The 26,686-nt window shown below is 49.0% G+C and overlaps 10 protein-coding genes across 10 annotated transcripts; 3 read left to right on the top strand and 7 right to left on the bottom strand.

The window, feature by feature from the left end:
- The first annotated feature begins 551 nt into the window (after nucleotides 1–551).
- Nucleotides 552–4,858, top strand: VE01_10080 (uncharacterized protein). The gene has a single exon (XM_018279487.2). It carries the CDS (start codon nucleotides 1,280–1,282, stop codon nucleotides 4,514–4,516), a length of 3,237 nt encoding a protein of 1,078 aa, XP_018125867.1. The 5' UTR covers nucleotides 552–1,279; the 3' UTR covers nucleotides 4,517–4,858.
- A 453-nt stretch (nucleotides 4,859–5,311) lies between these two features.
- Nucleotides 5,312–6,748, bottom strand: VE01_10079 (uncharacterized protein). Its single transcript, XM_018279486.2, has 4 exons — nucleotides 6,626–6,748; nucleotides 6,374–6,521; nucleotides 5,921–6,320; nucleotides 5,312–5,872 (listed from the first exon to the last, which is right to left on the bottom strand). Exons 1-4 carry the CDS (start codon nucleotides 6,702–6,704, stop codon nucleotides 5,519–5,521), a joined length of 981 nt encoding a protein of 326 aa, XP_018125840.1. The 5' UTR covers nucleotides 6,705–6,748; the 3' UTR covers nucleotides 5,312–5,518.
- A 309-nt stretch (nucleotides 6,749–7,057) lies between these two features.
- Nucleotides 7,058–9,873, bottom strand: VE01_10078 (uncharacterized protein). Its single transcript, XM_018279485.2, has 6 exons — nucleotides 9,682–9,873; nucleotides 9,401–9,616; nucleotides 9,247–9,350; nucleotides 7,661–8,866; nucleotides 7,475–7,610; nucleotides 7,058–7,424 (listed from the first exon to the last, which is right to left on the bottom strand). The coding sequence occupies exons 1-6, from the start codon at nucleotides 9,748–9,750 to the stop codon at nucleotides 7,395–7,397; spliced, it is 1,761 nt and encodes a 586-aa protein (XP_018125841.1). The 5' UTR covers nucleotides 9,751–9,873; the 3' UTR covers nucleotides 7,058–7,394.
- A 743-nt stretch (nucleotides 9,874–10,616) lies between these two features.
- VE01_10077 (uncharacterized protein) lies at nucleotides 10,617–11,460 on the bottom strand. Its single transcript, XM_018279484.2, has 3 exons — nucleotides 11,369–11,460; nucleotides 11,246–11,313; nucleotides 10,617–11,191 (listed from the first exon to the last, which is right to left on the bottom strand). The coding sequence occupies exons 1-3, from the start codon at nucleotides 11,375–11,377 to the stop codon at nucleotides 10,858–10,860; spliced, it is 411 nt and encodes a 136-aa protein (XP_018125844.1). The 5' UTR covers nucleotides 11,378–11,460; the 3' UTR covers nucleotides 10,617–10,857.
- On the bottom strand, nucleotides 11,461–14,462 carry VE01_10076 (uncharacterized protein). The gene is made up of 3 exons (XM_018279483.2): nucleotides 12,967–14,462; nucleotides 12,565–12,894; nucleotides 11,461–12,506 (listed from the first exon to the last, which is right to left on the bottom strand). Exons 1-3 carry the CDS (start codon nucleotides 13,262–13,264, stop codon nucleotides 11,923–11,925), a joined length of 1,212 nt encoding a protein of 403 aa, XP_018125845.1. The 5' UTR covers nucleotides 13,265–14,462; the 3' UTR covers nucleotides 11,461–11,922.
- A 2,590-nt stretch (nucleotides 14,463–17,052) lies between these two features.
- On the bottom strand, nucleotides 17,053–19,779 carry VE01_10075 (uncharacterized protein). Its single transcript, XM_018279482.2, has one exon. It carries the CDS (start codon nucleotides 19,679–19,681, stop codon nucleotides 18,311–18,313), a length of 1,371 nt encoding a protein of 456 aa, XP_018125842.1. The 5' UTR covers nucleotides 19,682–19,779; the 3' UTR covers nucleotides 17,053–18,310.
- Nucleotides 19,780–19,945: 166 nt separating this feature from the next.
- On the bottom strand, nucleotides 19,946–22,270 carry VE01_10074 (uncharacterized protein). Its single transcript, XM_018279481.2, has 3 exons — nucleotides 21,197–22,270; nucleotides 20,283–21,147; nucleotides 19,946–20,229 (listed from the first exon to the last, which is right to left on the bottom strand). The coding sequence occupies exons 1-3, from the start codon at nucleotides 21,725–21,727 to the stop codon at nucleotides 20,207–20,209; spliced, it is 1,419 nt and encodes a 472-aa protein (XP_018125843.1). The 5' UTR covers nucleotides 21,728–22,270; the 3' UTR covers nucleotides 19,946–20,206.
- Nucleotides 22,271–22,403: 133 nt separating this feature from the next.
- On the top strand, nucleotides 22,404–23,200 carry VE01_10073 (uncharacterized protein). The gene is made up of 3 exons (XM_018279480.2): nucleotides 22,404–22,746; nucleotides 22,830–23,003; nucleotides 23,062–23,200. Exons 1-3 carry the CDS (start codon nucleotides 22,584–22,586, stop codon nucleotides 23,118–23,120), a joined length of 396 nt encoding a protein of 131 aa, XP_018125848.1. The 5' UTR covers nucleotides 22,404–22,583; the 3' UTR covers nucleotides 23,121–23,200.
- Nucleotides 23,201–23,597: 397 nt separating this feature from the next.
- VE01_10072 (uncharacterized protein) lies at nucleotides 23,598–25,570 on the top strand. The gene is made up of 2 exons (XM_018279479.2): nucleotides 23,598–23,781; nucleotides 23,835–25,570. The coding sequence occupies exons 1-2, from the start codon at nucleotides 23,662–23,664 to the stop codon at nucleotides 24,720–24,722; spliced, it is 1,008 nt and encodes a 335-aa protein (XP_018125849.2). The 5' UTR covers nucleotides 23,598–23,661; the 3' UTR covers nucleotides 24,723–25,570.
- Nucleotides 24,651–26,640, bottom strand: VE01_10071 (uncharacterized protein). Its single transcript, XM_018279478.2, has 2 exons — nucleotides 26,332–26,640; nucleotides 24,651–26,267 (listed from the first exon to the last, which is right to left on the bottom strand). The coding sequence occupies exons 1-2, from the start codon at nucleotides 26,372–26,374 to the stop codon at nucleotides 24,919–24,921; spliced, it is 1,392 nt and encodes a 463-aa protein (XP_018125846.1). The 5' UTR covers nucleotides 26,375–26,640; the 3' UTR covers nucleotides 24,651–24,918.
- Between the last annotated feature and the right edge of the window lie 46 nt (nucleotides 26,641–26,686).

The raw sequence follows: 26,686 nt of genomic DNA, 5'->3' as shown, positions 1-26,686 counted from the left end.
TTATCTCCTGTGTGACTCCTACTATGCGAATTGGAATTGTACGACAATACACTCTGGCCGGTTCGAGGCAAAAGAATCTCATCAACGTCCATTCATTCTATGGCACCGCGTCCAATCGAACGAACACAGTGTACTCTTCTTCTATATCTATCCTTAGAGTCAAGTAGTATGATCCTCAGCCTCAGCCTCAGTCCAGGATGACAGTCACCATCCATCCACTGAGCTCTGTCCACTACATGGGTCACAGCCGATTGATCGACGGTCGACGGTCGACGGCTCGATCTGCCAGCTTGCCATTTCCCCCACACTCATACTCCATACAATCCATATACACACAACTGTAATACGGCACAATGGTCTGCTTCCCGCCGTATACCATACACTCCCCAGCATGCAAAGTAACTCAACTTACACCCAAAATTGTATATCCCATGCGCCTTCATGAGCCGGTGCACTGTCGGCTGAAAGGCTATGTGCATTGGCGTCTATTTCAGTTCAGCCACCGTATATTAACTTTGTCCGAGGACAGATCTCCTCACTACAGATCCACCTGCTGGACGGCATGAACTGTAATTCTTCCATACCGCTGTCATTCCCTCCTTCCTTCGCTCCTCCTTGGCTCCCTTGCCCTCAGCTTATTATCCACACGGTACGGATACTGGCCCGTACTGAACGAGTGCCCACGTAGTTACCCCACATCTTATCACCTGACTAGGTGGTGGCACTCACTCACTCTTGCTCAAACAGAAGCAGACATATTCAGACACTTTATGAGATATCTCCTGTGCTCTCATGTGTCAAGAGGTGTATGCTGTGCTTTAAAGATGCAACAACAAATTCTCAGCAGAGCAGTTGGAGGTGTGAAGTGGTGTGAAGTGATGCTCTTTTCCTCCCAAGAAGCCCACCTCCTTCTCCAACCAGAACAGAATTAGACTTCAATGAGTAGCACCTTCCTTACTTCAATTCTTTGGGAATCCAACGGCAACCTAGAATACTGTTCACCTCCCCTTCTCTCTTTCTCTTTCTCCTTTCTTCCCGCTTTCATTGCGTCTATCTCTGTGAACGCTAGTACACAGGCCGTCAGGTCGGTTTTTATTTCACTACTCAAAAGGTACCGGTTTGATATTTCTGCATTTCTACATTTTATCTCCTATGTCGTCGGATAGGCCCAAACATAGACCTCTCCATATGTGAACTCGTCGGCTTTATCTCGACACCTTCCATCGAAACTTCCACAAAGGCCCTCCTACTACCAGATGCAGACTTGCAGAGGGCCAAAATGGACGAAACAACTTCAGCAGAGCAGCGATCTGCTACCCAGAAGCTCCTCAATGAGTCTCGCCGGAATCAGCCTGGCTCAAAGGCAGGACATGAAGCCCATCGCCCATACAACCTCGCCATGGAAAATAATGACCCCCTCCTCATTCCCTCGGGGCTGAATAGCATGCTGAAGAATACTACCGAGACTGGTGACATTGGGATTTTCTCCATCAAACCATCTAGACTTCCTCGCCATCCTGCTATTACCAGGACGGCGGGCAGAACAAGGAGCAACGGCAGCAACTACCGCCGTGCGGAACCTCAACTCCCATACCATGGACCCCGGGTGTTCAGTTTGCCTTCCACTATTGATGACAGAAGTCGACTACCTTCATACGGCAGAGATGCCACGTCAGAGGTTGCGTCGTTATACGAAAACTCGAGTCAGAAATCCTCTGAAAGCTCGAAGATCTTGGAAGATCAAGACAGACGTTCATACTCGATGACCGTTTCTTCATTCTCGGGATATAGGCTTGCAAACCCTCATTCTTCCACTAGCCTCAGCGGCCAGATCGACCAAAATGATGCACAGCGGCCACGATCTTCATTCCAGTACCCAGCTAGGCTAAAAAGGCCTGGCTTTCGGCCCAGTTCACCCGCACTGACTGATGGGGGGGCAGTCGATTACAGACGCCGAGTTGAGATTCAAAGAGAACCCGGCAGTCCGAACTGCCAAAATGTATCACTGCGCCCCTTATCACTTCGCTCGAATGTAAACAGATCCACACCTATGGCCTCTGGGCAGGGTCTTTCGCCACACGGTTTCAACCGCATGCCAGTGATCCAACGAGATGATGCACCCGGCGAATGCTCGAATCATATCGATACACCAGAATCGCCATCAACGGCTAACGTGGGTGTGGCTTCCAGTAGCTATTCTCATTTACCCAGTCGCACAGCAGCTTCTGTCCCAATCCAAAATAAAGCGCGTCGCCCTTCCCCTTTATATTACGATTATACGGAAGACTTCAATGAAGCCAGGGAAGGGGATCATGCCCCAGAAGAATTGGAGGGCATTTCGCCACCATCTTTTCTTGTTGAAAAAACGATCCACGAAGATCGGGAGCTAAGCTCGGACTGGTCATATCTGGCTATGACTGATTTAAAGGGGCGTGGTTTCCTCGCAAATGAACAACTCTTATCGCCACATGAAGGTACAAAGAGTCTAAGGAGCCAGCCTGCTGATATTTCATATGTTGGCGGTGGCAAGCTACTACTACAAGATGACTCGGAGTCAGTGCCAGAAAATGCAAAACACCACAGGTCGTTGCCGGAATCAACCAAATCACCTGCCTTTAAACACAACGTGGGAATCACAAGGCCCAATCAAACCCCATCACAAAGCATCGAAACGAGCACCAGCACGGAAATTTCCAAGTCGAGAAACCTTGTTCGAGATGGGCCTCTCAGTTATACCGAGCCAGAAAGCCAACCCAAAGAAGTGGTTGATGAACCTACCTTTAGTGATAGTTCATCTTATGCCGTATCTCCACGTTTGCAGCAATTGTTTAGCCCTCCTGGCGGCCGCATTCGCACTTATACCGACTCCAGCTTGCCGACAAGCAGCCAAGGCGCTGCGATTCACGATATTAAAAGGAAGCCTCTCAGCCGTGAGGTATCAGGGGCAGATAAGACAGACAGCGACGAGAGATCTGGAAATAAGTTAGATCCGGTAACGCCAACACAAGCTCCACAAGGTCTCGAGACAAGAGCAACTACCCCTATTCTTCAACGCTCGGTATCAGCACAGAACAAACGCGACAAGTCAAGTCCGTATTTCCGAGCAAGGCCCAACTCGACATCTTCAACACAGCCGGATATAATACCAGAGGTTTCAATGTCTTCAACCCAGTCACGATATTTCTCATTTGATGCACCGAGTCAAAATTATGTCGAGTCGTCGGATGACAAGAGCAGCTCAATGCCTCTTCAGCGTTATAAACACTCCTTCAAGCATAGCCGGACGGAATTCCCAGCCAGAAAGTACAGGAGCGATGGCAGCCTGGTGGTTCCAAGTGAATTCACGTTCACTCAAGCTTCTGGAAAAAGCAACCAGCATGGGAATTCGGGGGGGTATTTGGACCAGGCTGGACCTTGTAACAAAGCCCCGCCTTCTGGAGGCCACGACGATTTTGGCACAGTCGGTGTTGTGTCTCCGATTCCAATTCACCCAGGCCAGCAATATTTGGACCCTCTGACAATGAATGATTCTGAGACGCAGGTAGGGCCAACAACACAACATTTCTTCTCGAAGTTTAGACTAAAGACGCGAGCTTCTACTGTTCGAGCGAAAGCCTCTCCTCCAGTTACTCGGCGACGGGATTTGGATGGGATCTATCCATTGGATGAGCGCCGGCGGGATGTCCAACTCACTGGAAGTCTTCGCAAACCTGTCAATTCAGCACCAAAGCTCAAACTGAAGGTTGCAAGAGCATCAGTATCGTCTTTAGGGACGGTGAGGATCAACAGAGAGGCTGCAGTTCAGGCAGATTTGGGAGGCCCGGAAGTATTAAGCCCCGAGGATTTGTTTACACCGCCCGCAAGGTTCGCAAGTTTATTTCGTCAGGTCAGTCGCCATTTTCGACCAAAGGACGAGTATGAGGAGATCAAAGCGCCAGAGGCAACTAGCGTTGGAGAACTAGGTGAAACCGGGCTCGCGGTTATTTCGAGTAATCCAGAGCAGACATCCGGTGCAGAGGCTATAATGAACGGCCCCTATCCCCAAATTCTTCCGAGGTCTAGTGCGTTCGTTGGTATTCCTTCGTCACCGTACCCTCTCGTATCTCGAGAGCCATCTCAAGATAGACGGAGTCCAGCAACCTCCCAAAGAGCCCGACAACCCCCACATGATGCAGCAGTCATTCCAGCTGATGTACAGCCGGGAGGAATCCAAAGCTGCTTCAGTGATTATGGTTCTCAGTTGGAGGGGTCCAGTCATCTGCAGGATAATATACCAAGTCTACGGGCAGAACAGTACAACCAACATCCCGGAACAAGAAGCAGACAAGCCTCCGTCAGCGCCCCGTGGAGGACAGGAGACGCATGGGATCAGTTCCAAGTCCCTGATTTTTCTGAGATGGATGACGAGTCTGAACTTGACCCTACTGGACCATCTCATAAATTGAAGACTACAGTTGGTGGCTGGTTAGAAGACATCAAGGCAAAGATGTTTAGTTGTGGGAGGGCTCGTCGTTGAGTAGGCTTATCCGCACAAACGGGCCACTACAGGAGCTAGTATTCTGGCCCGGTGTTGACTTATCAATCGACTCTATAAGCACACATTTGCCTGTATTATTCTTTTGTGGATTTGTATATCTAGAGTGCTCTTCAGACCGGTTGGTGGAAAAGGGGCATCTTGATAATGACCAATTCCGACCGCAATGCTTTCGTTTAGCCAAAGCCTCAAATGTTATTACATTAATATTTCTCGCATCGATCAATTTCCTGAAACGTAAATTATTACGATCAAGTTTATATGTGAATCTGTTATATGTGGACAGTATAGCTATCAGCTGGTATTGCAGGCGCTAATACAAGGGTTGAAGGTCGCACGGCGAGCATCCGAACCCACCACCGCGCTAACCCAACTAGCGGCTCGCTAGAAAATTTCTCAACGGTATATAAGCAACCGCCAACCTCGAACCTCTTTCCCTCTTCGTGCGGCGACCGTCTATTCTCCGTGTTGCTCAAAACATCCAGTAGCCTGCCAAGGTTCTTCGATGATGTTGCTTCGAGCGTCAAGACGGTCACAGAACAGACCCAATTGCAAAATACGGTTACTCGCTCACTGCGACCCGACGCTGATTCTCGCCCGCATTTCGTCTTTCGGGGCATGCGGGGGACGGGCTAGGGTTTGACGAGTTGACTGGACATCACATATTTTTTTCTTTCCATTAGTTTGGATTGTAGAGGGGATTTGAGAGTAGAGAGAGTAGAGGGGGGGTGTAGTGTGGTGAAGAATGAGATTATGGGTTCACTTGAAAATATCGACTGTTGCTCTCTTGTGTGCGGCTCAGTGGAGCGTTTGAGTGAATATATCGATTGAATGTTAATTTCAATCGATGGTACTGTCTGAAGGACTCGGCACCCGCTGGTGTAAAATCAATACTCTCGACGAACGCCGGTCTATTTTTATTCGTGTGAAGCGTTATGAAGATCTAGTTCCTTCCTGAACCGAAGACCCTACCCTTCCTTCCCATCACTCCCCCTGCTCATCTCCAATCTTCTCCAACTTCCCAAGTTCCCTCTTATCCCCCGTCTCCCCAATAAGTGCGATCCTATCGACCCTGACGCGCTCGCTGGACCCGTCGCCATCAACCACAAACACGACTAAGCTGGTCACGTTCTGGAACTTGACGAATCTCAGGACTACGTTCGCGGTGCCGGTGGAGTCCCAGTCCTTCTCCTCGAGGACTACGACTTGGGTCGCCGGGATGCCCTCTGCTTCGTCGAAACCGAGGATGTGCGATTTGTTGGTGTAGAAGTGTAGGGTCTTGGGTCTCATGGGGATTTCGTCGTCGTTGTCTGGGTTCGCGGGTGGCAGCGAGGTGATCTATCGGCCGGTTAGTACGGTTCCAGTAACTAGTAGGCAGGCACGAACCTGAACGCTGTGGATTTTCAAATTCGCCTGGAATGGCATGAAAAGCATCAGCTGCTCATCAGTATCACTCTCGACCCAGTCCTTGGTATCAGCCTTCTCTTTCCCATTGCTGTTGAGAGCGGTAGGCTTGCCAGTCTCCAGCAGGGTCCTAACAGTTCCAAACTCCCCATCCGAGTTGAGAAGCTCAAGCCCTTTAATCTCAACCTGATCCGTAACATCTCCATATCCCTTTGGCAGTTCGATCTTGCGCCACGAGCTTCCGCTGCCTGAATTCGAAGGGCCGGAGGCGTCGGTCGCCATATTCGCAAGGTCTCGGACTACGCGCTGCAGCTTCTGTACGTCTGCTCCTTGAACTTTCTCGACTGGCTTCCCTTGCTTGAATACCATAAACGTTGGCAGTCTAAATTCCGCGTCAGTGTGTGTGTGTATAGTCGGTATCGTGGGTTGGCTCACGCTGAGACGTTGTACTGCGCCGCAACCTCCTTCTGGGTATCTGTGTTGATTTTCACGAAGGTGACGCGGTTTGGCTGGGACAGGGACTCTGAGAGCTTTTCGTATATAGGCGCAACCTGTTTACAAGGTCCGCACCAGTCCGCGTAAACTACTGGGTGTCAGTATCGTGGTCTCGAATGGTGCCTGGTCGCCATGCTACTGCTTAGAAATTACCCCGCCATGGGGTTCAGAGGCCAAGGAATGGAAACTTACAATCGGCAACCACGACCGCTGAGCTTTTCAGCAGGCCAGCAAACTGTGCCGGGGAGCTTATCTGTATGGTCTTTGACATGGCGTAGAGCGCGTTGTGTGGTATATTGTGTCAGTACTCTAGAGGGGAGTCTCGTCCCAACCACATAAACACAAACGGAGAATGCCGGTAGTAGCGCCTACGTCAATGCACCCTACCAGCAACTCCAACACGAAGTGGGGAATTGCTATTCATATCTCATACAGCCTCAAGTATGGATCTTCCCCTCTCGAAGGTAAGGAACTTCGGAAATACAAATACTCGTACCAGTCACTTGTTACAGGGGCCTATACTATAGATATATACGTGCATTGTGGCCCAACACGACTAGAGGTAATAGTACTCAGTTAATTGATCGGAATTTGTATATATATTTAAATTTATTAAAAACCACATCCTGAAATAATTAACCTGGTAGTCACCCTGATAATCCAGTGATGGATATATAGTTAATGAAAACCTAGATCACGAAGCACGAATAATAATCCGAAAGTCATATATAAGTTGCAAGGCTCGTTGCTTGGATTGAATTGAGCGAGATATAAAGGCCTTCAAAACCAGTGAACAAAGTTCCACTATTCTAACATCCATTTCTTACATCATCGCTGAAGCTGCCGCTATCTAGATTATAGTCATACAAACTGGAAACCACGAGAAGGCGCAAGGAGGACGGGGCAACATGGTAATCTACTTCCTCCAGACGTTGCTATCAACCGTAATCTAAACAGTCGATCAATGGAAAGGTGCCAACTGAGCAGTAGCCTATCCAGGTTAACAAGGGCATCTCAGTTAATTATTCAGTGCATTCTTACCTGCGAACTGGCAACAAGTTCTGGCAATCGGTAGTACTTGCTATACGACGCATCACCCTTCGGATCTTGGCTGTCCTGGTCATTCTCTTGAACCGCGGGCTTCCCGCCATCCCCCGACGACCGAACGGACACGGGACTATGACCGAGTTAGAACATCTCTAAAGCATGCTGTGGTACTGAACTTACCCATTGATCTCGCGGTCAACTTGTAGGAACTCCTTCATTGCGTCCCTTGTCCCTCGCTGCTGAAGGTATTCCATATAGTAATGGCTCAAATCCTTGACGGTAGCAGTGGTCAAACGCGCCTTTCTCCTTATATCATCAAACACCTGCTTGATCCTGGTGTACTGTTCACTCTCTGAAGCTGTGCTCGTGGGTTGCTCTAGCTCAAACTGTAGGTATTTCTCCCAAAATTGGCGGCTGCTGGGATACCACTGTGCGTTGGTCTCGAAAACCTGTCGTGCGTCGGTAACTGAGCCGTTGATCTTCCACAAAAGGAATGCCCAGTCGACAACCAAGGCGGCCTTGGAATGTATGTCGATGGAAGGCGAATCAATCTGGTTCTTATAAACCTCAATAGCCGCCTCAAGACCAGACTGCCTCCTCTGCAAGTTCGCCCAAGAAACGATAGTCTCCACATTTCCAGGGAGTCTCATTAGAATCGCTTCGTGGATTTCCTGAGATACATCTGGCCGCCCAGCCGATTCTTCGAAGTATGCGTATTGAAGCCTGATCCCCGGTCTGCTGATGGGGACATAAAGGGTGCTCGCACGCTGGTAGATGTTGCGAACTTCCTCCTCCTTCCCATCCTGCGCAAGCATCCATCTAGCATATCTAAACCAGAATTCATCATAGAACGCGCAGGTAACCAAGCATCGCTCATAGAGGAATTGGGCTCTAACATAGTTTCCTTCCGCCTCCTCGAAATCAAGGTACTTTCGCCAGTTGACTAATTGATGCACATCGAGCTCAGTCACATGGAAGTAAGGGCGCTTAACTTCGGACTCATATGTCCAACGCTTCGTTGTCTCAGTTTGCGTGTTCGTGAAAATCGCCATATGGTCGTTATCGATCTTGGCGCGAAGCTCCCTTTCGACCTCGAGCTCCCCCTTCGGCGCTGAAGGATAATTTGACGCTTCCGTCATGATTTCCTCGCTGTACTTTGCGAGAACATCTGCCGGTAACAGCTCGGAAACAGGGCGAGTATGGGCGAGTTGACGGAACTTCTCAAAATACCTCGCATATTGATGCATAGGAATATGGACCACTCTGCTTAGAATGGCAAATATCTTGTCATGTGCCTCCCAGCGGTCCTCAAATTCCAGGTATTTATCCCAAAATGGATGTGCCAGAAAGTCTAAGCCAACACATGAGGCACCTCGCTCAAACAACCTGTGAAACGATGTTAGCGGAGTCTCCCAAGGGGGGGAATCAGGGTGCAAAGAAGGTGGTAGGGACATCAAATACGGAAAGGGATGCTGTGCTCGACTCTGTATCCCCAAAATCCCGAAGCTGGTAAAAAGATGATGTGCAAGGTGATACGACTTGGAAGCGAATAATAATGGCAGGAAAGAGATTTCCTGGTCCGGAGCGTGAGAATGATATCACACGATGGATATTTTAGGCACTCTCACCGTCTGTGAAAAGGATGATCCTTTCAAGCCCGTGTGGAATGTGTGATGGCATCGCTGCTGATGCGTGTGTTATGGGAAGGGGACCATTCATGTATACTTGCTTGTGTTATGGGAAGGAAAGCATCCATGTATACTTACTCTCTGGTGACATCAGGAACGTGGCTCGTCTCAACCTTGAAGGAGCAATAGTCTGTCCACAAGTCTACCGAGTTTGTGATGCTCGCGACACCTCGCTCAAAGACCTTGCTGTATGTTAGCGGGCTCGTCCTTTATAATTCGGAGCATTATTTACCATTTCTGCGGCTTCGGTGCCTGCGATTAAAAACTCGAGATCCGCATATTTCTTCCAATACCCAAAGAGTAATGGAAACTTCAGGAGGAAGCGGTCGTAGACATCTCGGACGGTGGTAATTGCTTGAGGACTCGAGTTGCGATTTAAGCCGCCTTCCAAAGACTCAGCAGCTCGGACAAGCTTCTCCCAGTTTTCAAAGTTATCTGTATCCTCGAGCTGTATTGTCGGCGCATATGTTAGCTTCTGTATCGCACAGCTTCCAAGGTAGTTGATCTACTTACGACTTCGTTATTGAGCTTCGTTATCTCGGCGCTCTCTTCCTCAGTTCCTCCAAAGTGAAAGTCAGCCATCGTTCGTGATGGCTCGATCCTCCGCTGGTATTTAACTTGAATAGAAGCTGCGATTGGGTCCCAACTTGGGTGTTGTGGGAATAAAGAAGGTTTCGTTGGTGAAATCAAGGTTGCTATCGAGGTTGCGCGAGTCGCCCAGACGACCTGAGGAAACAACCGCGTCCAGAGCCGAGACGATGATGTCTTGGCACGCTAGTCGTCGTTAAAAGAAGTAGCAAATATTTTCCACTCAACTTTCTTCCATCTTCCTGATACTATGGGCTGGTGATGAACGATACCCAGGTATCACCAATATAGGAAGAGAATGAATGCTCCAATGGAGCTTGATCTCAAAAGACCCCTTCTGAAGCCTCGCAACCTTCCTCTTTTCGTCATTCATTCCACCAATCCAATGGCTCAACCATTGATTTCGACATCTGTCAAAGGTGTTTGTGGGCTGGCCTACTGATCTATTCCAGATGAACATCACGACAGGTCTATACATATGGTAAGCTACTTTTTATTTTCTCTAATATTCTGCCCAAGCACGATTTTTTTTTTGTCGCGAGACAAAAGCAACATGATGAGAAATATTTATATTATCACAGACCTGTTCTGGAACAATTATGTGGATAACTAGGTACTTACTGAACTTGCATCAAACAAAACCTAATTCAAAACTACAAACAACGATTCTGAATTATTGCTAATCAATCGTTTTAGGCACTGTTACTTTCATGGCACAAAGTCCACTCAGAAAAACCTGAGTTTTGAAGCTTGGTGGTTCAATATGCGGAATCCAATTCCGGGATGACAACTACAATGGAACTGTGATGGTAATACCAGTTCTTTGTTCATCAGACGTGCAATTCAAACAGCACAGAAATAAATAATATCAAATATATTAATGTTTAAATATTGAACTGATTGACATCGTCGTTCCTGATTCGTGAAACCATATTCAATGTGACATGATACTCCGTCCTGCTTCCCAGGGCAAGATATCCATACCTACCCAGTCAACGCCAAAATCCAAACTCCCGCAACAAGTTAACAATACTAATTCCCGCTCGCAAACCCAGATATCTCTGCGCTATTCGTAAACTCGTAGAACCCCCAGCCATCCAGCTACGGATGCAGCCTCAAAGTCAGCGCCAACAAGCTCGCATAAGCACCCATACTCAGCGCCGTCAAGATAACCACCACCTCCCCACTCGTCCTGAACTTCTTCTTATTCACTCCATCATCCCCTATTTCACTGAAGAACTGCCTGTTTCCGACCCAGCGCCGATAGGCGCTGACAAGCACCACCGCCATGCCATAGATGGCGAAGAGGGCGCCGACGCTGTAGAATTCGGCTGTGAAGATCTTGAGGACAACGAGGGCGAATGTAAACTGTGAGACAGCTGTGCGGATGTAGGCGCCCTCAAAGGTGCGTTGAGCAGCGCGGATTTCGACGAGCCTGAGAGGATAATTAGAAAGGAGAGCACAGAGTTAACCGGCATGGGAGAGTTACTCTTGCGTGGTGAGGATGACCGAGCGGGCCCGATGTAATCGGAGGTGGTAAGTGTCTTCGGGATGTGGCTATGGTACATTAGTCAAAGGAACAGAGATCCGTTGGAGGGATAATTCTGCTCACATGGAACATGGTGTCGTTGGGGATTCAACTAAGTTGAAAGTTCCTGAAATGGCGCAAACGAGGCTAAGCCATTGATGTGAAGCTATCACAGGTGGGATTGATTGTAGATAAGGACTATAATTACGGAGCCTTATATTTAAGGCCACAACGTTAATACGGGACACTATCCCCAAAACTACTGTATGAGAATCACGACAAGGAAGTCGCGGATCCTACTCTGCAGCGAATAACAAAGGGAGCCTGCCGACTGATTACGCTAAGCTTCCCTTTAGCCATTAATTAGTGTGTTGGTCATTAATCCATGTGAAATAAAGATCTACGGGAAGCATTTGCATTGGCACGGTGTTATTCGGAGTCAAAAATGGTGATTTCGTTGGGAATAATATCCCAAGACCTTGAGTCTCACACCGACATTTAACAACGCCCACACGGGCCTACGTCGTTCTCATCACTGACCCATTGCTCATTATCCCCGACCTCCAGCTCGTTCTACCGCATGTTCTACTTTCAATGTCTTCGTTATCATTCTCCGCCGTATGTAGTTGGGAGCCTTGCTACTGTGGGCGCCCGGCTTGCGCTGTGTCGTTGTAATATACTGAATCATAAGGCATATTGTCGCCACCGCCCTGGGGATTGAGTGGCATGTTGGAATTATTTGGAAACCAGCTATTGAACCCCTCAGCGGTTGGCGCAGCTGAAGTTTTCATATAACCGTACTGCGGAACCGACCAAGGCTGCGGTGCTGAGGATGGCGGTTGCTGCCGAGGATCGGAGATGTGAGAGGATCCGATGGTTGGGCCTGATACTGCAATCGAATTTGGATCACCCGATGGGATCCCGTGCATATAGGGTGCCTGGGGCATGTTCTCGAGGTGCCCAAAAGACACGGAACGCTGGGGTACCACCCAGTTGAGCTCTTCTCGGGGTCCAGGTTCCACCGCACCTGGCGACCAATTCTGATGCTGAGGTTGATTCAAAGGTTGAGAGTACATTGGGAATGCTGGGGCCAAAGATTCTTGGGAATTAACGCGCCAGTAACCGGAGGCATCGGCCACGGGTCTCGATGAAGGTGGTGGTTTGGATTGCATCCAAGCCGCCGAATTAGGTTGGTATTCATTTTGCGCTCCGAAGACAAGGCCTATAAGAGTCAGGACCGAGGCCATCGGAGTCATATGGGTAAGTTTGGGAATACAGACCTCTATTTTCAGGTGGGAAACCATCGTCTTTTAGCCTTTTTAGATCCGAAGAGCCGAGATAAGGAGGCATGGCCATATTATTTGGATATGACAGTCCATTCTGTGTTTCTGAATTACGGCCCATCTGATCTGTAGGGGATGACGAAGAAGAAGCCCCGCCGACTCCTCTGCCGCCGGGTGCGCCACGCTGGCCCTTTGATTCGGGCTGCTGCGGCGGTTGGTCAACAGGGTAGAAGTTGCATTCCTTCTTCAGTCTGATGCAATTGGCGCATCGATTTTGGAGGTCTCCTGGCGCAAGAATGCATCTGATCTTTCTTCGACGGCAGTGTCCTATGGAGTGTCAGCGAATCCGTGGGCCTATGAGGAGAAGTTTAATAAGACAGAAGAAAAATAGGTGCTAACCACAAGCAACAGAAGTTCTATGGTATCCCAGCTTATTTCTCCTCTTCTCGGCCGATGCCGCCAAGGCTGCATCGGCTATCGCTTGATCGTGGATGTTGGAGGTTGACGATGACCGCTTTACTTTTCCTCCTTGGTCGGGCGCATGCTGATCGAGTTCTTGAGAGAATAGGTTGCTATCTAGCACTTGTTGCGATAGCTCTGGGGGTATTGTAGGTGGTATTTGGAAGGTGCCAATCGAACGTGGTGAGAGTTTATAATCCGCGCCGGAACTTGGTGGAGGTGGGTATTGGTACGACATGATATTTGAGTTTTGGCCAGCGCTCGTCGGCTGAGGCGATGCGCGGATTGTTAACCAGAGTACAGTTTTGGCTTGATGAGCTCATGTCCCATTCACTAAAGATCGGAGCAACGGGAACCGCAGTTATCGTCGTCGTCGTCCAGCTGAGTTGGCGCCTATGCTTTGATCCCCCCCACGGTCAACTATGCACGGGTCATAAGAAGTCCAGTTCGCATTGTTATTTAACGTGCTTCTGTCAGGGCTGTATTATTGAAATGGACGGGCAGGTGCAGCAGGTAGGCGCGGTTTATAACGTGGCTCCTGATCCAGCCTGTGAGCTGCGCTGGATACGCCTGTGGAGTAGTAAGACAAGTCGTGGCTGGCGCAGTATGCTTGTTGTTGTTGTCTGATTTCGCTTCGAGTCGCCCTATGGAACGATTTCGCCAGGAATGTGAGAGCGGGGCTATCGTTGTGAGAGGCCTTCGCTGTGATATTAGCACTCTCAATAGACTGAGGCGCTCGAGAACGAGGAAGCGCGGGGATTCGGCGCCACCACAATGAGTGTCAAAAAGCAAAAAAGCTGTAGGTGGCAGCTTTGCTTTGATCTCGACAGACTCGCAGTTTTCGCTATTGTCGCCTGTTGGATGGCGTCTCTGGCGACAGATTGCACGAGCGGGGCGTCACAACTGAGCCCTTTGTTTCGGTTTAGCCTTCAGCCCACGGATACGGGTCGCAATAGCGAGACTTTTTCCCCGGACGACGTCGCAGGGGGATTGGGGTTATGGAGGGACTGTAGCGAAGAGACAGGTCTCGTGGGGAAAGAAATTCCAGGAGCGAACAAAAGGGCAGGGTGTACATGATAATAATATCACAGACCAGAGAGCGCCAGAGAGCCGCCTCCCGAGGTTTGACCTATCATTGGGCGGGGTCAAGAGGTGTCACGTCTAAGCCATGATGCCAGGCATTACTCGAGTGGATTTTTTGGGATGGATGGGATCATGGAGGCGGTGGTGGCAAAGGTGGAGGAAGAAATTGCTGTGATATGCATGGCAGAGTGGTAGTGCTGTGAATCGAGCCTACGTCCACAGGTCGACGGGCCTTTTAGTCTTGCGCCACAAGATTGAATCCACCCTATGGACTAGGAGATGAACGACTAGCTCCAATGCTTGTCAGTGGTAAAAGAGATGAGATTACCTTATGCAGAAGTGGTTAAGTGGTAGTACTCTGGGGGGGCTGGGTCTATGGGTTGGAAGCATGTATGGGCTTGTCTCTTTTTTTCCCTATTCCAATGGACTTTTCCCTATGGGCTTGTCTGAATGGGCTTTGTTGTATGGGGCCTAGGTCTGTATTGGGGCTGGGTCTAAGGTCTAAGGTCTAAGGGCATGTCTACCTGAAGAGTAACGGTTGAGAGACATTGAGGGGAGAGGACATGAGGGGAAAGTTCATAGGCATTTGGTGGGATTTGGTAGTGGTTGGCTGGTGGGGGGGAGGGGGGAGAGGGGGGGATCGTTTGGGTGGTTTTGGGTAGTTTTGGGTGGTTTTAAGTGTGGCTTTTTCCGTCGATACTGCAGCAGTGAGCGGCCGCCAACGTGCCAACGTGCCAATGCATGTATGTACAGAAGCGTGTGAGTACTGTGGTTTTATTGTACAGGTGCAGTACCATTGTATATCTGCGTCTGTATACAAGTTGAACATCACAGAGGGGAATACTATAGTGGTCAGGCGTAAAGTACGCAATATTGAATAGCGTGGTACATTGACGGTTTGTAGTCGTTAGTAGTCACTACAGTGACATGCAGCATGTGGGTAGTGGGTTCTTATCTGGGGCAGTGCTTTTTTTCCTGTCAATACAGTCTTAGTCGGCGTGGTGGGCGTGGGCGTGGGTGTGGGCGTGGTGGGTGAGGTGGTCGTTGTCGGTACCCATAGAACGGTGAGGGGGCGCTATAAACGAGCAGTGGTTGCGTACTAGAAATTAACTAAGAGTAGAGTATGATTGACATGACGTGAACCCGCACATGATATTCAAACCTCTAGCTCTAGTGCTATACTGAAGCATATTACAAGTGGTCTAAAGTAGTAATTACCACTCCAGCGCTACTATAGCACTAACTAACTAACAGCTACCCAGTACCCAGTATCTCTCGCTTGATATCTATCCCTACGTACGTGCTATCCCTCCTATCCCTACTATCCCTATATCCCTACTATCCCTACTAACTCTCCATTACCCCTACTCCCATCCCTACTGCAACTCAAACTTGGATAAATGCTACTTTTATACATATGCCTGACTTCCTTATTTTATTTTCGGTTTTTTGTCTTATGGTGTCCTATGGTTGGCCGGCCCCCCTCCTCCATCCAATCTCCAATCGGTATGGCCAGCTAGTCTAAATCTCCACGTGTGACTGACGTCCCGGCACTTTCAGACGCATCCGTGACGGGGCCTGTTCCTTGCTTGGTCTGGTGTATGGTCTGGTGTAGCACAGTCTGATGTATGTATTGGCTAGATGAGATGGTCTGGTATGGTCTGGGTGGTAATGAGATCTGTCGTATTGGGTCTGGGTGTGTGTTCGGGTGTGTGTGCGTGGTGGTGGTGGTATGGCGCCAAAACAGCCTTTATTGTTCTATTCTCATTATTTCCCTCTCAGTCAATTAATCGAAATGCATATTGTGGAGAACGACATGTGCTGTGCTGTGCTGTGCGTGCGTGCTGGCTGGCTGTGCTGTACTATACATGTGTATTTTTTTTTATGTACGTATGTACGTATTTAGAAGCGTGTATGCATGAGTACTCGAGTGATGTATGTACACGCAATACAATAATGGGCGCCCTACAATAATACCAATACACAATACTATGCAATATTTGCTATTTGTTATTTGTTATTTGTTATTTGCTATTCGCTACGGCTATCTACGGGGACTGATGGCGGCCGGATGACCGAGGAAATAGAGAGGAGTGAGGTCAGTTTGGTTAGTCAGTCACTTACTCTCCGCATAGTGAAAAAGACAGGAAGTGAGGGGATAGAGACCAAGAATGTGTGTGTATGTAGCACAGTACTCCGGTCATGTACTCCTCTACCCTTTTACTGTTCTACTCCTCAACACTCTACTCCTCAACACTACTACTCCCGTACTCCTCTAACCTCTAACCTCTAACCTCTAACTTCTATCCTCTAACCTCTACTCTCAATTCTACTCCTCTACTCCGTACTCTACTAACTCCTCTCTTCTCTTCTATGTACATCGTATGCAGAGTTATGTATGTACAAATTCAATACTACTGCTACTTCGTACTTCTGGTGCTCTTCCAAAACACGCGGCCATGCACGCCCCTCATCAAGCTCCACGGCGGGAAACGAGTGGATGTCCACTAGAGTAGTCTACTGTAGTCTACAGTACTACTGTCTCTCCTAATATCCAGACTATACTACTTCCAGTACCATCTGCTGCGACGACAATACCCCCTGTTCCTTGTTCCCCAGTCCCCTGGTATTTATTGATCGCCATCTCTTACATCTCCCACATCTCTCAATCCACCTAGCCCCCCCTAACCCTCTCTAACCCCCCGTAGGGCCCCCTAGGACAAAAGGACCAACAAAAATCAGACCATAATACTAATCTCTCAGGCATTCCAACTGAACCCTATCAGACCCAACTAACCCATACAGCATATATATTCAACGGCGATCTTCCTCCAGATCCTCTATGCACATCTCACCCTCCCGTCTTTTCTCAGCTTCTCCCTCCCGTGTTTCTTCAGCTCCCCCCTGCCCAACCCCCCTCTTCCCCCCCCCGCTTCATTTTGACCCAGTGTCAATCCGCAGTTTTCTCGAGCCACGAAGATCCATTGTCGTCTTTTGTCCCCAGTATAATGTAACCGTCGTTTGGCCGCCAAGCGAACAAGCAGTTTGAATCCACTTATTTCACTCGTGGCCGAGGGATCTTTCCGCGTTTCCTCAACTAGAGTACGGCTATTCCTTCTCTATTCTATTGAACTCAATACTATACTCAAACTATACTCTGGCCTACTGTACTCTTCCCGTACTCTACCCGTACTCTACTCTACTCTACTATTAACTGTGTGTACATACTACTCTACTCTAACGTGAAGCGATAATGGGTTCCAGCCAGCTCAAACTGGACATCGGAAGCGAGCTGTGACGTTTGAGTACCTGCCTCCAATATTAGGTATTGGACCAGTATTGGACCAGCTTTCCACCCAAAAATGCAGAGGCTCTTGCGCCCGCTCTGGATTCTGTGGATTCTGGACTCCCTTTTCGCCCCGGCCAGCGTGCTACCGTATTGTATATTGTATGTATGTACATGCGCACGGAGTTATCCACTGTATTGTTATATCACCCTTCCCGAGCGTAGTAATCGTGGGGAATTTCCTTCTTGTGGTACCCGGGTCCTCGGTGACCCTCCACCTGAATCGTTCGCCACATGCACTCCGTACCAGCGAGTTGGCTGCCCCGTCTATTCGTTCCTAATTACCCGCAATGAATTGCCGCACCCCTCCATTGGACTTCAATCTAGGCTATTCCATTGGGCTATCCTGCTCGTTGTACTTTCAAAGGGAATTTTTGGCAGGGATGTGGGGGGGATATGTGGGCTCTGGTTGTGTGGGCTCGTCTCGCAATAACCCCGGGACGAAAGACTGGTCCAATCCTGGTTCTCCAGGAGATGGCTCCTGGCTCTAGTAATAGGATCACCAGAGGGATGTGACATATCCAGCTATACCTAGCCCAGCTGGCCATGCAGGCCCAGGCGTCACTCTCCATTCTTGTTCGCTCGTGGTACCATTGTTTTTCAACCAGTTGGGCCATCGCGCCCCCTTACAGAAGGAGCATTACAGTGATGAGCATCTATTTCATTCCCTCTCTGAGTTCACTTACATCCAGGAATTCGCCTCTTCCAAATTTCCCAAATCTTCTCAACACCATACAGCTCATCACATGGGGACTCCGCGGAGATACCGACATGAGGGGTTTACAGTGTCTTTCGTATATCTTTCCAATCGTGGATGTGCTTTCGGCGAGTATGGTATCATATCCCCTTCGCATATTACAGGATCTCAGGAAAGTATATGGTCCGCGGCCTGCCTGAGTCACGAGGTTTCTCCCCGCACAGTCCACAAACACCATAATCTCCCGCGTTCGTGTATAGACCTCCCCGACAAACCTCGCTCTGGCATTTCCAGACGTCAAGGACCATTTTTGGATCGAGGACATTGGCGCACACCATGCATGTAAGCGACCCGACACTGTGTTCCGCCGAACAGACAGGGCAGGCTGTAGTTCTTGATGCTGTGTCTGTGGATACCCCAATCGAAGGCTTTGCTCGCCGCTCCTGACTCAGGTTGGTTGATCTATGGGTACCTTCAGTTGGAGTTTGAGACATCGACGACTTAGTTGCGGCTTCTATCCTGACAGGTACCAGAGGTTTGTTGGTTTTTTTGCTGTCTTCGGCCACCCCGAACTTTCGAAGCTCAGACATCTCAACCTTCACATTGATTTCGTCAGGATCTTCATCGTCACAGACCCGAATCAATGTTCTCCCTTTGCCATCCAGTAACTTTTTGCCATCAGAACCCACCGCCTCTTCTGGATCCGATAGACCGGCTTCCCAATCACTTTCAGTCTCGCTCCCGGATTGCACGAGCTCATCCTCAGCCTTGACGTTTTCTGTCGTAGGAGTAAATCTTGATAGCGCCGCCATTGCTCTCAATTCTCGTCCGCGGTTACTGCCAGCGACGCGCGGGTTGCTGGCTGTCTTCTTCCCCTTCTCAAGCTTAGCCTTGGTCTCCTCGTCCGCGCCTAGAGCGACACCGTTGACCCCAAACTTCTTCGCAATCGTTCGTTCTTTCCGTTCTTTGTAGCTGAGTTTCGGCTTCGCGGTCCTCTTCCGCTTTCCAGATGATCTGAAAGTCCCGCCACAAAGATGTTCAGGCAAACTTTCCTCGCTCCCCAAACTTGCTTGGTCGTATTGCCCAGTTAGTAAAGTTCGGCCTCGACTCCACATTCCATCTCCAGTGTAGCCCTTCTGCCACAGCGCTTTTAGCTCAGTCGAGTATTGGTCTTTTACTTTCCAAAACGCTTTGGAATGGTTCATCTGCTTGCAATGTGCGAGCTCATGCATCATGACCATTTGTACAAACTTGAACGGCAGCCAGTGCCCTGATGGTGCCTTCAAGACAAGCTGTATGACCTCGCCTGCGTTGAAATTCCGCCCAAGAAACTCCGGATTGCACTTATGCTCTTCAAGAGACATCACGGCAAGATGATTAGATCGCATTATAGGTTTGCAACTCGCGGCGATGCGCTCGAGAAAGTCCTCAGAAAATTCCTTATCTGGGCCATCCAGTGGCTTTATGAAGTTGATGTGCTCATTAGGCTGTTGGCGACGAGCGTTGATGCGCTCGATACCGAGAGGCATGGTGGTGAGCAACTTCAGCAATGGCCATGAGGGCTATTACTTTAGTAGTGATGCATGATCGATAGATGCTTCGAAGCTGGCCACGAACGAGCTACAAGGCTGATGTTGAGGTCGGGAGGCAAATATGCGGGTAACTTATATCAGCACTCGCTTATCAGGGAGCCAACTGAGTCGACAACAAATATCGGCTCCGTGGGTGGAAACGTATAGCATGGACGGATAAGTCTCCTGAATAGGCACCAGCAGCCTCTGGTTCTCATGGAAAGCGTATTTATCTATTCATCCAATAGCGGTTTACATGTCACGTTTTCAAGCAGTTAGGCACCGGTCACGCGATTTCAAAAACGTTCGACATATCCCAGCCTGGTCAGCGTCTCTTGGCACAGATCGCACAACCCAGGGTCTACCATCCAGTTAAATAAAGACTCTCATTTCGCCTGATAATATGCTATCCCCATGGTTTGAAGCGCCAAATGAAAATGAAGCAAAGTTTCCACTCCCCTGTCCTTAATTTTAAACCACATCTCAAATACGGTGTTTTTCGCTCTCTGTTATCATGTTAGCTTCCATAGCAGTCAATGGAACCGAAGATATTCCTTACCTAATCTGGAGTAGAGCATATACAGTGCCATCTGGTTGCATTCGGCAGTTCCAGTGATCGTGACAAGCCTCTCGTTGCTGTTATCTTGAGGCTCGTTAATTTTGATAACACTTCCACTGAGTTGGCGTATTTCGTTGATCTTAGCACCACCCTTGCCAATGATAGCTCCGACCATATCATTGGGGATATAGATTTGCTGCGTCAAGGGCTGGCCTGGGACAACACCTTGCATTGGCTGAGCTGGCGGCCCGGCGTGAGAAGCTGGGCCACCATGGCCTACTTGCTGTGGCTGCTGTGGTGCTACACCATACCCGGCAGCGGGGGAACCGCCGTAGTGCATAGACGCGCCGGCTTGCTGTGGGCCTGGGCCTTGAGCATAAGGCTGTCCGTACTGGGCTGCTGGCGTTTGGCGAGATCGGATGTCATTGTGGCGGACGTTATCCGGGTGGCCGTAGTTACCCCCAGCAGGTTGTGGAACATAAGGGACAACTTGCATTCCACCGGGGATCACTCCAGCCGGGCCTCCGCTACGAGTGGCATATGCTGAAGCTGTCGGTCCTCCGAATCGTTCAGTCAATTGCTCCAAAAGAGTGCTGGCTACATAATAAGTGGCGATATGAACGGCATCGGCAACGCCAAGGACGACGACGGAGCGTTCAGTCGAAAGAGGTAGGCATGCATCCGATGCGTTCAGTCGTGCCCCTGACTGCTCTTGGATTTCTCTAATTCGGACACCACCCTTCCCAATAATCGAGCCGATGAGAACATGCGGAACAAGAAGACGAAGCGGGTATGTCCTTGACTGTGGAGTTGATGGCTGGTCAAGTGGTTCGCCATTTAAGGTGCGTATAATCAAGCCGAATGCCTAATATTAAGTTAGAAGTGTAATAGTTTGGTGAAGGGTGGTAATATACCTTTGCTGCCGCATCAACCACGCCGCTGACAGTCAGGATTCTCTCCACGGCGCCTTTTTGGTAGTCACTGACGGTACATTTGGCGCCAGACATCTTACGAATAAGTGTCACATTCTCTCCTCCTTTACCTATGACAGTTGCGGCCTCCGCACTTGATATAACGGCGCGTATGTGGATCCAAGAACTTTCATCGTGCTGGAGTGCATTTCCAGATGAACCTTGATCTCCTGTAGATGGGATAGAACCTTCAACAGTACGAGTACCATCTGGCGCATCGCTCACAACAACATCGCCTTGTGTATCCTTGGACTCAGTTTGAACGCCATTGGTTGAGTCACCACCCTCAACCTTAGCATCACCCGCTTCATCTTCTAAGGCCTTTTGTCCCGCAGTCTCATCGATTTCTTCCTTCGTAACTTTGTCAAGGGCCGGGCGTTTGGCATCTGGTTGATCAGTGGGGCCGGATGGGGAAGATGGATCTTCCAATGGGCGCTTGGCTGACTGGATGGGGGTGGGTGGTGAGGCAGACATATTGATTGATTTCGCTGCTTGTTAATCTTTGAATAGCTCAGGATGCGGTCGGAAGGGAGGTCGGAAATAATTAGTCTTGTATTGATCGAATTATGTACACCGTGGGGATGCTCGAAAGGAAACGTGCTGGTGCTGGTGCTGGAGCTCGGGTGAGGGGAGAGAGCGTGTGCTTGGACGGAATCTGTTGAGAAGGGAATGCGATGGATGGAAAGCAGCCAGGTTCCGTGACGGATCTGTAGGCTTGTGTGTGATGGGATCTGTGAAGGCGGAGAGCAGGTGAAGGTGAAGGTGAGTGATGGATGAACAGTGGTTTCAGGTACTTTGTGAAGAAAGCAGATTGAGAGACCCAAAGTCAAACCTCTAGATCCTCCAATGCTGAGATGACCGGACCGAAAGTTGCGATTGTCGAAAATATCCGTTGGGTTAGAGTGACGCTCGAGGATATATTGCCGTCAAATTAGGGATGACAACGACGGTCAAGATGCCAGGAAGAGGGTTGAAAAGTTGGCAAAAGTGGAATTGCGCGTGAGTGCAGATGTAGATAATACGCGTGGATGTCGAGAAGCTGGTCGGTCTTTCAAAAATAAGCTAGTCCATGAACAGAAGCAGGGAAAGACACGTGATATAGAGCCTCATAAGTTACCTTGGCATCATAATGACGCCGACAAGGCTTTCAGCACTTTAGGCAGTGATCTCATTAGGAGTAATATTTGCCTTCGTGATATATATTTCTTATGAAAATGCCTGTAACTTCGTCTTTTCCTCTGAGAGTTCATATCCCCATGAGATCCCACTACCGGTAACTGTACAGTATAAACGTGATATACGAGACAGTATAGTTCAGACAGTTGGAATCATGGCATCGACAAGTGGAACATACAGGCCCAGCAATCATCATGGTCTTAAGGAGGATGGAACTCCCGATAAGAGAATGCATAGCAGTGATACGACATATAAGCCGAGCCATCATAATGGCCTCAAGGAGGACGGCACTCCTGATAAGAGAATGAATACAGGACGTGAGTATTTTCAACACCCTCCGCCTTTAGTGCATACTTCCGTGCATATTGTCACCCGCAGGCTGTTTGCTGATCGTGGCTAGAATTTGCGCATGGTAAAGTAGATCCTCACCAGGCTGGCCAGGTCGGAGGTCACGCTGGTACTACCAGTACTGCTGCTGGCGGTGATGTTTCCAGCAACAGTGGAAAGTACAAACCGGTCGAGCATGGTGGCTTGAAGGCAGATGGAGGCAAAGACAAGCGTGTCGGCACTCATGGTGCGTTTTATTTTGTAACCATCTGCATCAGTTCAATCTTAACTGACGTCCGTTTTAGAGTTTGCCCACGGAAAAGTTGACCCACACCAGGCAGGTCATGAAGGTGGCTCCAAGTAGTTTATAGCTCTGCCCAAACGTCTGTATATAGTTGAGGATAAATGCTAGAAATTTAAACCGATAGGATTCCTCTCTCTTGGTCTATATGACAATCATAGTCCCCAATCATTATTATACTTATAGTTGCGATAATTACTCGTGTGATGCACAGTCTGTTTAGACTTTTGGGCCGCACAAGTATACATATGCCAAGCAACTTGAGTTATCAGCACGGTTCTAGTGTGGGCACGAGTACCTACTCTTATTTACAAACCCCAGTCCTCTCTCTGCTGATATGATCAAGTCTTTCGAAACATATCCGAACTGAGTAGGCTCCCAGTGAATATACTCTACACCCAAGTACTTCACTTCGAACGAAATTAAGTGTCGTTTTACAAGTTGGGGTGGAATGATATCACGTGATCAAATATTCGCATTTTCATTATGAATATTTGCCTTACTTTTGAGGCATCGAAATTGAGCCTGGAATACCTGGGTAGGCGCGTTACTACGCGCTTTATGTGTGGTGCCTTGGTGGCTTTTATGCACAGCAAATCCACATATGACCGAAATGGAGAGCATACCCAACTCTCGCGCAACCAGCGCCCATGTAGCGCGATTGGATAGGACCCTGAAGGATCTCCAGAAGAAGGTGAAAGAACAAGAAGAAGCACTGAAAAAGGTATCTCGGTGTCAATTCTGTAAGGGTATTTCGTGGCGTTGACGTGTAGTTAGCTTCGTGCCGCTGGGAAACCAATCCAAGAACAACCCGACAGCAACAAGGACATTCAGTTGCTTCAGATCAGCAAGATAAAATCTACATTTGACGCCCTTACTCCTGTAGAACCATATGCCCCACTTCCTGATTCACCACTACCATCACTCCTTGCGCTCCGGACAACACACAGCACAACCAACGAGGCAAAATCAGCCCTTGTCATCACCAAAAATGACCTCTCTCACGTGGAGGATTTGCTGCGAAAGGAGACGGCCGATTTGGAGGACGGAAGGCTTGTCGAGAATGCCCTTCAAACCCGTATATCTGCCCTCGAGACTGCAATAGAGAAACATGTGCAGAAACCGAAGGCTCAGGTAGCAAAGGACATGATGCGAGGCCTAAAAAACAAGAAGGCACGCTACGACATGGGCACGGTTATGCTCGTTAAGTCATTCAACGAATTCATTGACGATCACTTAGCCGTAATGCTTGCGGCCGAGGAGCTAGGTGGTCCTGTTGTTGGCGAGCTGCTCGACATTGACGAAGCAAACCTGGAGGCTGGCTTCAATGCGCAGGGAAAGGCCAGAAAGCCAAAGGACCCGTTGAGTGAAGTTGGACGCCAGAAGCGAATTGACGAGATCTGGAAGCCGCAGCCGGAACGAGAACGACGAGCCCAGGAGCCATGGAATGAAACGACGGCGGCAGCGGCGGAGATGCGAGAGGTTACAGAGCAGCTGTTAAATAATTTGGTGGAGGCAGATGGTGGGATGAATGGCGGGTACGTGGAACTGGACAGAGAAAGTGCGGCAGCAAGATTTTTGGTCAGGTCTAGGGTGGCACAGTTTCATCCAAAGGATGCGAGACGTTTGCGATTGATTGATTTTGGCAAAGATTTGGTCAGCTGAATGCTTCAAAGTTGGCCATGCATAAAAATCCAATTTAGAGCTATGCATGCCCCCAGGCGATAGTTTGTTGCCATATTCTCTATCGCTACCACGTTGGAGAATGAAGATTTGTACAAACAATCGATCGCCTGAGATATTGTCCTCCTATAGCATCAACAGTGATGTCTCTAATCTATATTACCGCCTCTCAGAGCCTCTAATCTATGTGGTCGTTTCTCAGTGCAAACAAAGCCTTCACCACCTCCTCGGTTTTGCTTCTTATAGCATCGTGGTACACGGCGTTTGTGATAAACTGTTTGCAGTTCTTGATCTTCGCCACTGTTTCTTGAACAAGCCCGAAATCGACATACATGTCGTCGACGAACGTCGCCGCATAAACCGGCACCTCATTCCGAGCCAACTGCCATTCATCGTATAAAACTGGCCACCCATCATAGTCGGCGATGAGCTGCGCAACATCCTTCAGCTTTGCAAGCTCTGGGTACGTCTCAAATGTGAAGGGATAGATCATCTCGCCCGAGAAATGGAGTGGATTTTGGCGCACTGTTGCGGGGCTTGACGGTGTGGAGAACATCCAGTGGTACTCAGCGAGGGACTGTCCCACGCGGTAAGCGGCCCAGTCCGAAGCCCGACCTTCGCAATAGATCGATTCGTGAAGGATAGCATAGATAATGTTGTCATCGAATCCAACGAGGCTTTCAACGATTGATAGAGTTGGGCGAGTGAAGAAGGTGAATTGTGAAAGATCCGATCGCATGCGCATAATGATGCCATGGAGGGTGTCCACGCCACCATGGCCACCGAGGAGTAGTCCAAGCATTAAGAATCTCCGAACAGTTAAGGTGCCCCCACCTGGTAGGCTTAGCCCATTTTGAGACTTAATATATATTGCCAGGTCGTGTACGGCCTCAATATCCTCTGGAAATTTTTGATAATACGCCTGGTTTCGCTTGATTACCTGAGCGAAGGTTGCTTTGTAGACCTCTTCTGGTGATTTTCCAACAGGTGGGATACCACCGGAAGTAAAAACCTCCCTCAATCCTTGTGGAAACTGTGAAAGATAGGTAACAGCACAGAACCCACCAAAACTCTGGCCAAAGATAGACCATTTTTTTAGCTCAGGGGGGTAGTCGGCAGTGAGATTCTTGCGGACTGCTTCACAATCTTGAACAATGCTGTCAGCCCTGAATGCCTTCAGATAATCTGCTTGTTGGTGCGAGTCTCCCTTCGTGGCTAGAGTAGCAGCAGTGATGGTGGAACTAAGCCCGGTGCCCCGCTGGTCCAGATAGAGCATCTGATAGCCTTGCTCGAGGACAAGATTTGTCACCGCCATCGATTGAGGGGCGCTGCATCCAAAGCCAGGACCGCCTTGGAGATAGACAAACCATGGCTTTTGCGACTTCTTCCGAAGTTCTTCGTCACTCAAAGTAGCAATTGTTGGTTCATGTTTGGTAACACTTCTCCCGAATAGGCGTATGGTCTCAGAGGAGCTGCTTGAGTAGTTCAGGGGAACATCGAAGAACAGTTCCGTTATTTTCAGCTTGCCTAGGATACCGTTAGTTAATTGGATAAGGTAGGTGGTTTGACTGCTATATAATAGAGACCTCACCAGGAACAATATGAGATCTGCTCTCGATAAGTCTAGCAGCCATGTTTACGTGTCGTTGGAAGCTACTCTTCTTGAGCAAGAAGTGTAGCGTGTGTTAATACCAAGGTACCAAAATAAGTTGTATCCCTCTTGTCACAGTAACCCTGTTACGTATATGGGATTGTTGATATAATGCAGGTTTCAATAGGGATAGAAACAGGAGGTGGGTTTTTGATTTTGGTGTTGAAGTTGAGTACAGATGTACAAAACGCGGGGTTTTGGCGGGGCGACCATTTGGTCTGATTTTGTGATGTTTTGGAATAAAGGTTGGTATGGTAACCCGCAGCTTCATCAGTAACTCACTCGTAGTCGTAGT

This window comes from Pseudogymnoascus verrucosus, assembly GCF_001662655.1.
Source record: "Pseudogymnoascus verrucosus strain UAMH 10579 unplaced genomic scaffold scaffold_68, whole genome shotgun sequence".
NCBI classification, from domain to species: Eukaryota; Fungi; Ascomycota; class Leotiomycetes; order Thelebolales; family Thelebolaceae; genus Pseudogymnoascus; species Pseudogymnoascus verrucosus.
This window is presented reverse-complemented; position numbering and strand designations above follow the sequence as displayed.

Bases quoted from the DNA above. Each gene is read 5' to 3' on its own strand.
- VE01_10080 (XM_018279487.2), top strand. From the start codon at position 1,280: ATGGACGAAACAACTTCAGCAGAGCAGCGATCTGCTACCCAGAAGCTC.
- VE01_10079 (XM_018279486.2), bottom strand. From the start codon at position 6,704: ATGTCAAAGACCATACAGATAAGCTCCCCGGCACAGTTTGCTGGCCTG. The intron at 6,522-6,625 runs GTAAGTTTCCAT...GACACCCAGTAG, and splicing joins AGCGGTCGTGGTTGCCGATT to TTTACGCGGACTGGTGCGGA. The intron at 6,321-6,373 runs GTGAGCCAACCC...CGCGGAATTTAG, and splicing joins GCGCAGTACAACGTCTCAGC to ACTGCCAACGTTTATGGTAT.
- VE01_10078 (XM_018279485.2), bottom strand. From the start codon at position 9,750: ATGGCTGACTTTCACTTTGGAGGAACTGAGGAAGAGAGCGCCGAGATA. The intron at 9,617-9,681 runs GTAAGTAGATCA...CCGACAATACAG, and splicing joins CGAAGCTCAATAACGAAGTC to CTCGAGGATACAGATAACTT. The intron at 7,611-7,660 runs GTAAGTTCAGTA...ACTCGGTCATAG, and splicing joins GTTGACCGCGAGATCAATGG to TCCCGTGTCCGTTCGGTCGT.
- VE01_10077 (XM_018279484.2), bottom strand. The intron at 11,192-11,245 runs GTAACTCTCCCA...TTATCCTCTCAG, and splicing joins GTCATCCTCACCACGCAAGA to GCTCGTCGAAATCCGCGCTG.
- VE01_10076 (XM_018279483.2), bottom strand. From the start codon at position 13,264: ATGTCGTACCAATACCCACCTCCACCAAGTTCCGGCGCGGATTATAAA. The intron at 12,895-12,966 runs GTTAGCACCTAT...GACACTCCATAG, and splicing joins TAGAACTTCTGTTGCTTGTG to GACACTGCCGTCGAAGAAAG. The intron at 12,507-12,564 runs GTCTGTATTCCC...TGACTCTTATAG, and splicing joins TTTCCCACCTGAAAATAGAG to GCCTTGTCTTCGGAGCGCAA.
- VE01_10075 (XM_018279482.2), bottom strand. From the start codon at position 19,681: ATGCCTCTCGGTATCGAGCGCATCAACGCTCGTCGCCAACAGCCTAAT.
- VE01_10074 (XM_018279481.2), bottom strand. From the start codon at position 21,727: ATGTCTGCCTCACCACCCACCCCCATCCAGTCAGCCAAGCGCCCATTG. The intron at 21,148-21,196 runs GTATATTACCAC...ACTTAATATTAG, and splicing joins TGGTTGATGCGGCAGCAAAG to GCATTCGGCTTGATTATACG. The intron at 20,230-20,282 runs GTAAGGAATATC...ACATGATAACAG, and splicing joins TATGCTCTACTCCAGATTAG to AGAGCGAAAAACACCGTATT.
- VE01_10073 (XM_018279480.2), top strand. From the start codon at position 22,584: ATGGCATCGACAAGTGGAACATACAGGCCCAGCAATCATCATGGTCTT. The intron at 22,747-22,829 runs GTGAGTATTTTC...GATCGTGGCTAG, and splicing joins TAAGAGAATGAATACAGGAC to AATTTGCGCATGGTAAAGTA. The intron at 23,004-23,061 runs GTGCGTTTTATT...CGTCCGTTTTAG, and splicing joins CAAGCGTGTCGGCACTCATG to AGTTTGCCCACGGAAAAGTT.
- VE01_10072 (XM_018279479.2), top strand. From the start codon at position 23,662: ATGACCGAAATGGAGAGCATACCCAACTCTCGCGCAACCAGCGCCCAT. The intron at 23,782-23,834 runs GTATCTCGGTGT...ACGTGTAGTTAG, and splicing joins AAGAAGAAGCACTGAAAAAG to CTTCGTGCCGCTGGGAAACC.
- VE01_10071 (XM_018279478.2), bottom strand. From the start codon at position 26,374: ATGGCTGCTAGACTTATCGAGAGCAGATCTCATATTGTTCCTG. The intron at 26,268-26,331 runs GTGAGGTCTCTA...ACGGTATCCTAG, and splicing joins CAGATCTCATATTGTTCCTG to GCAAGCTGAAAATAACGGAA.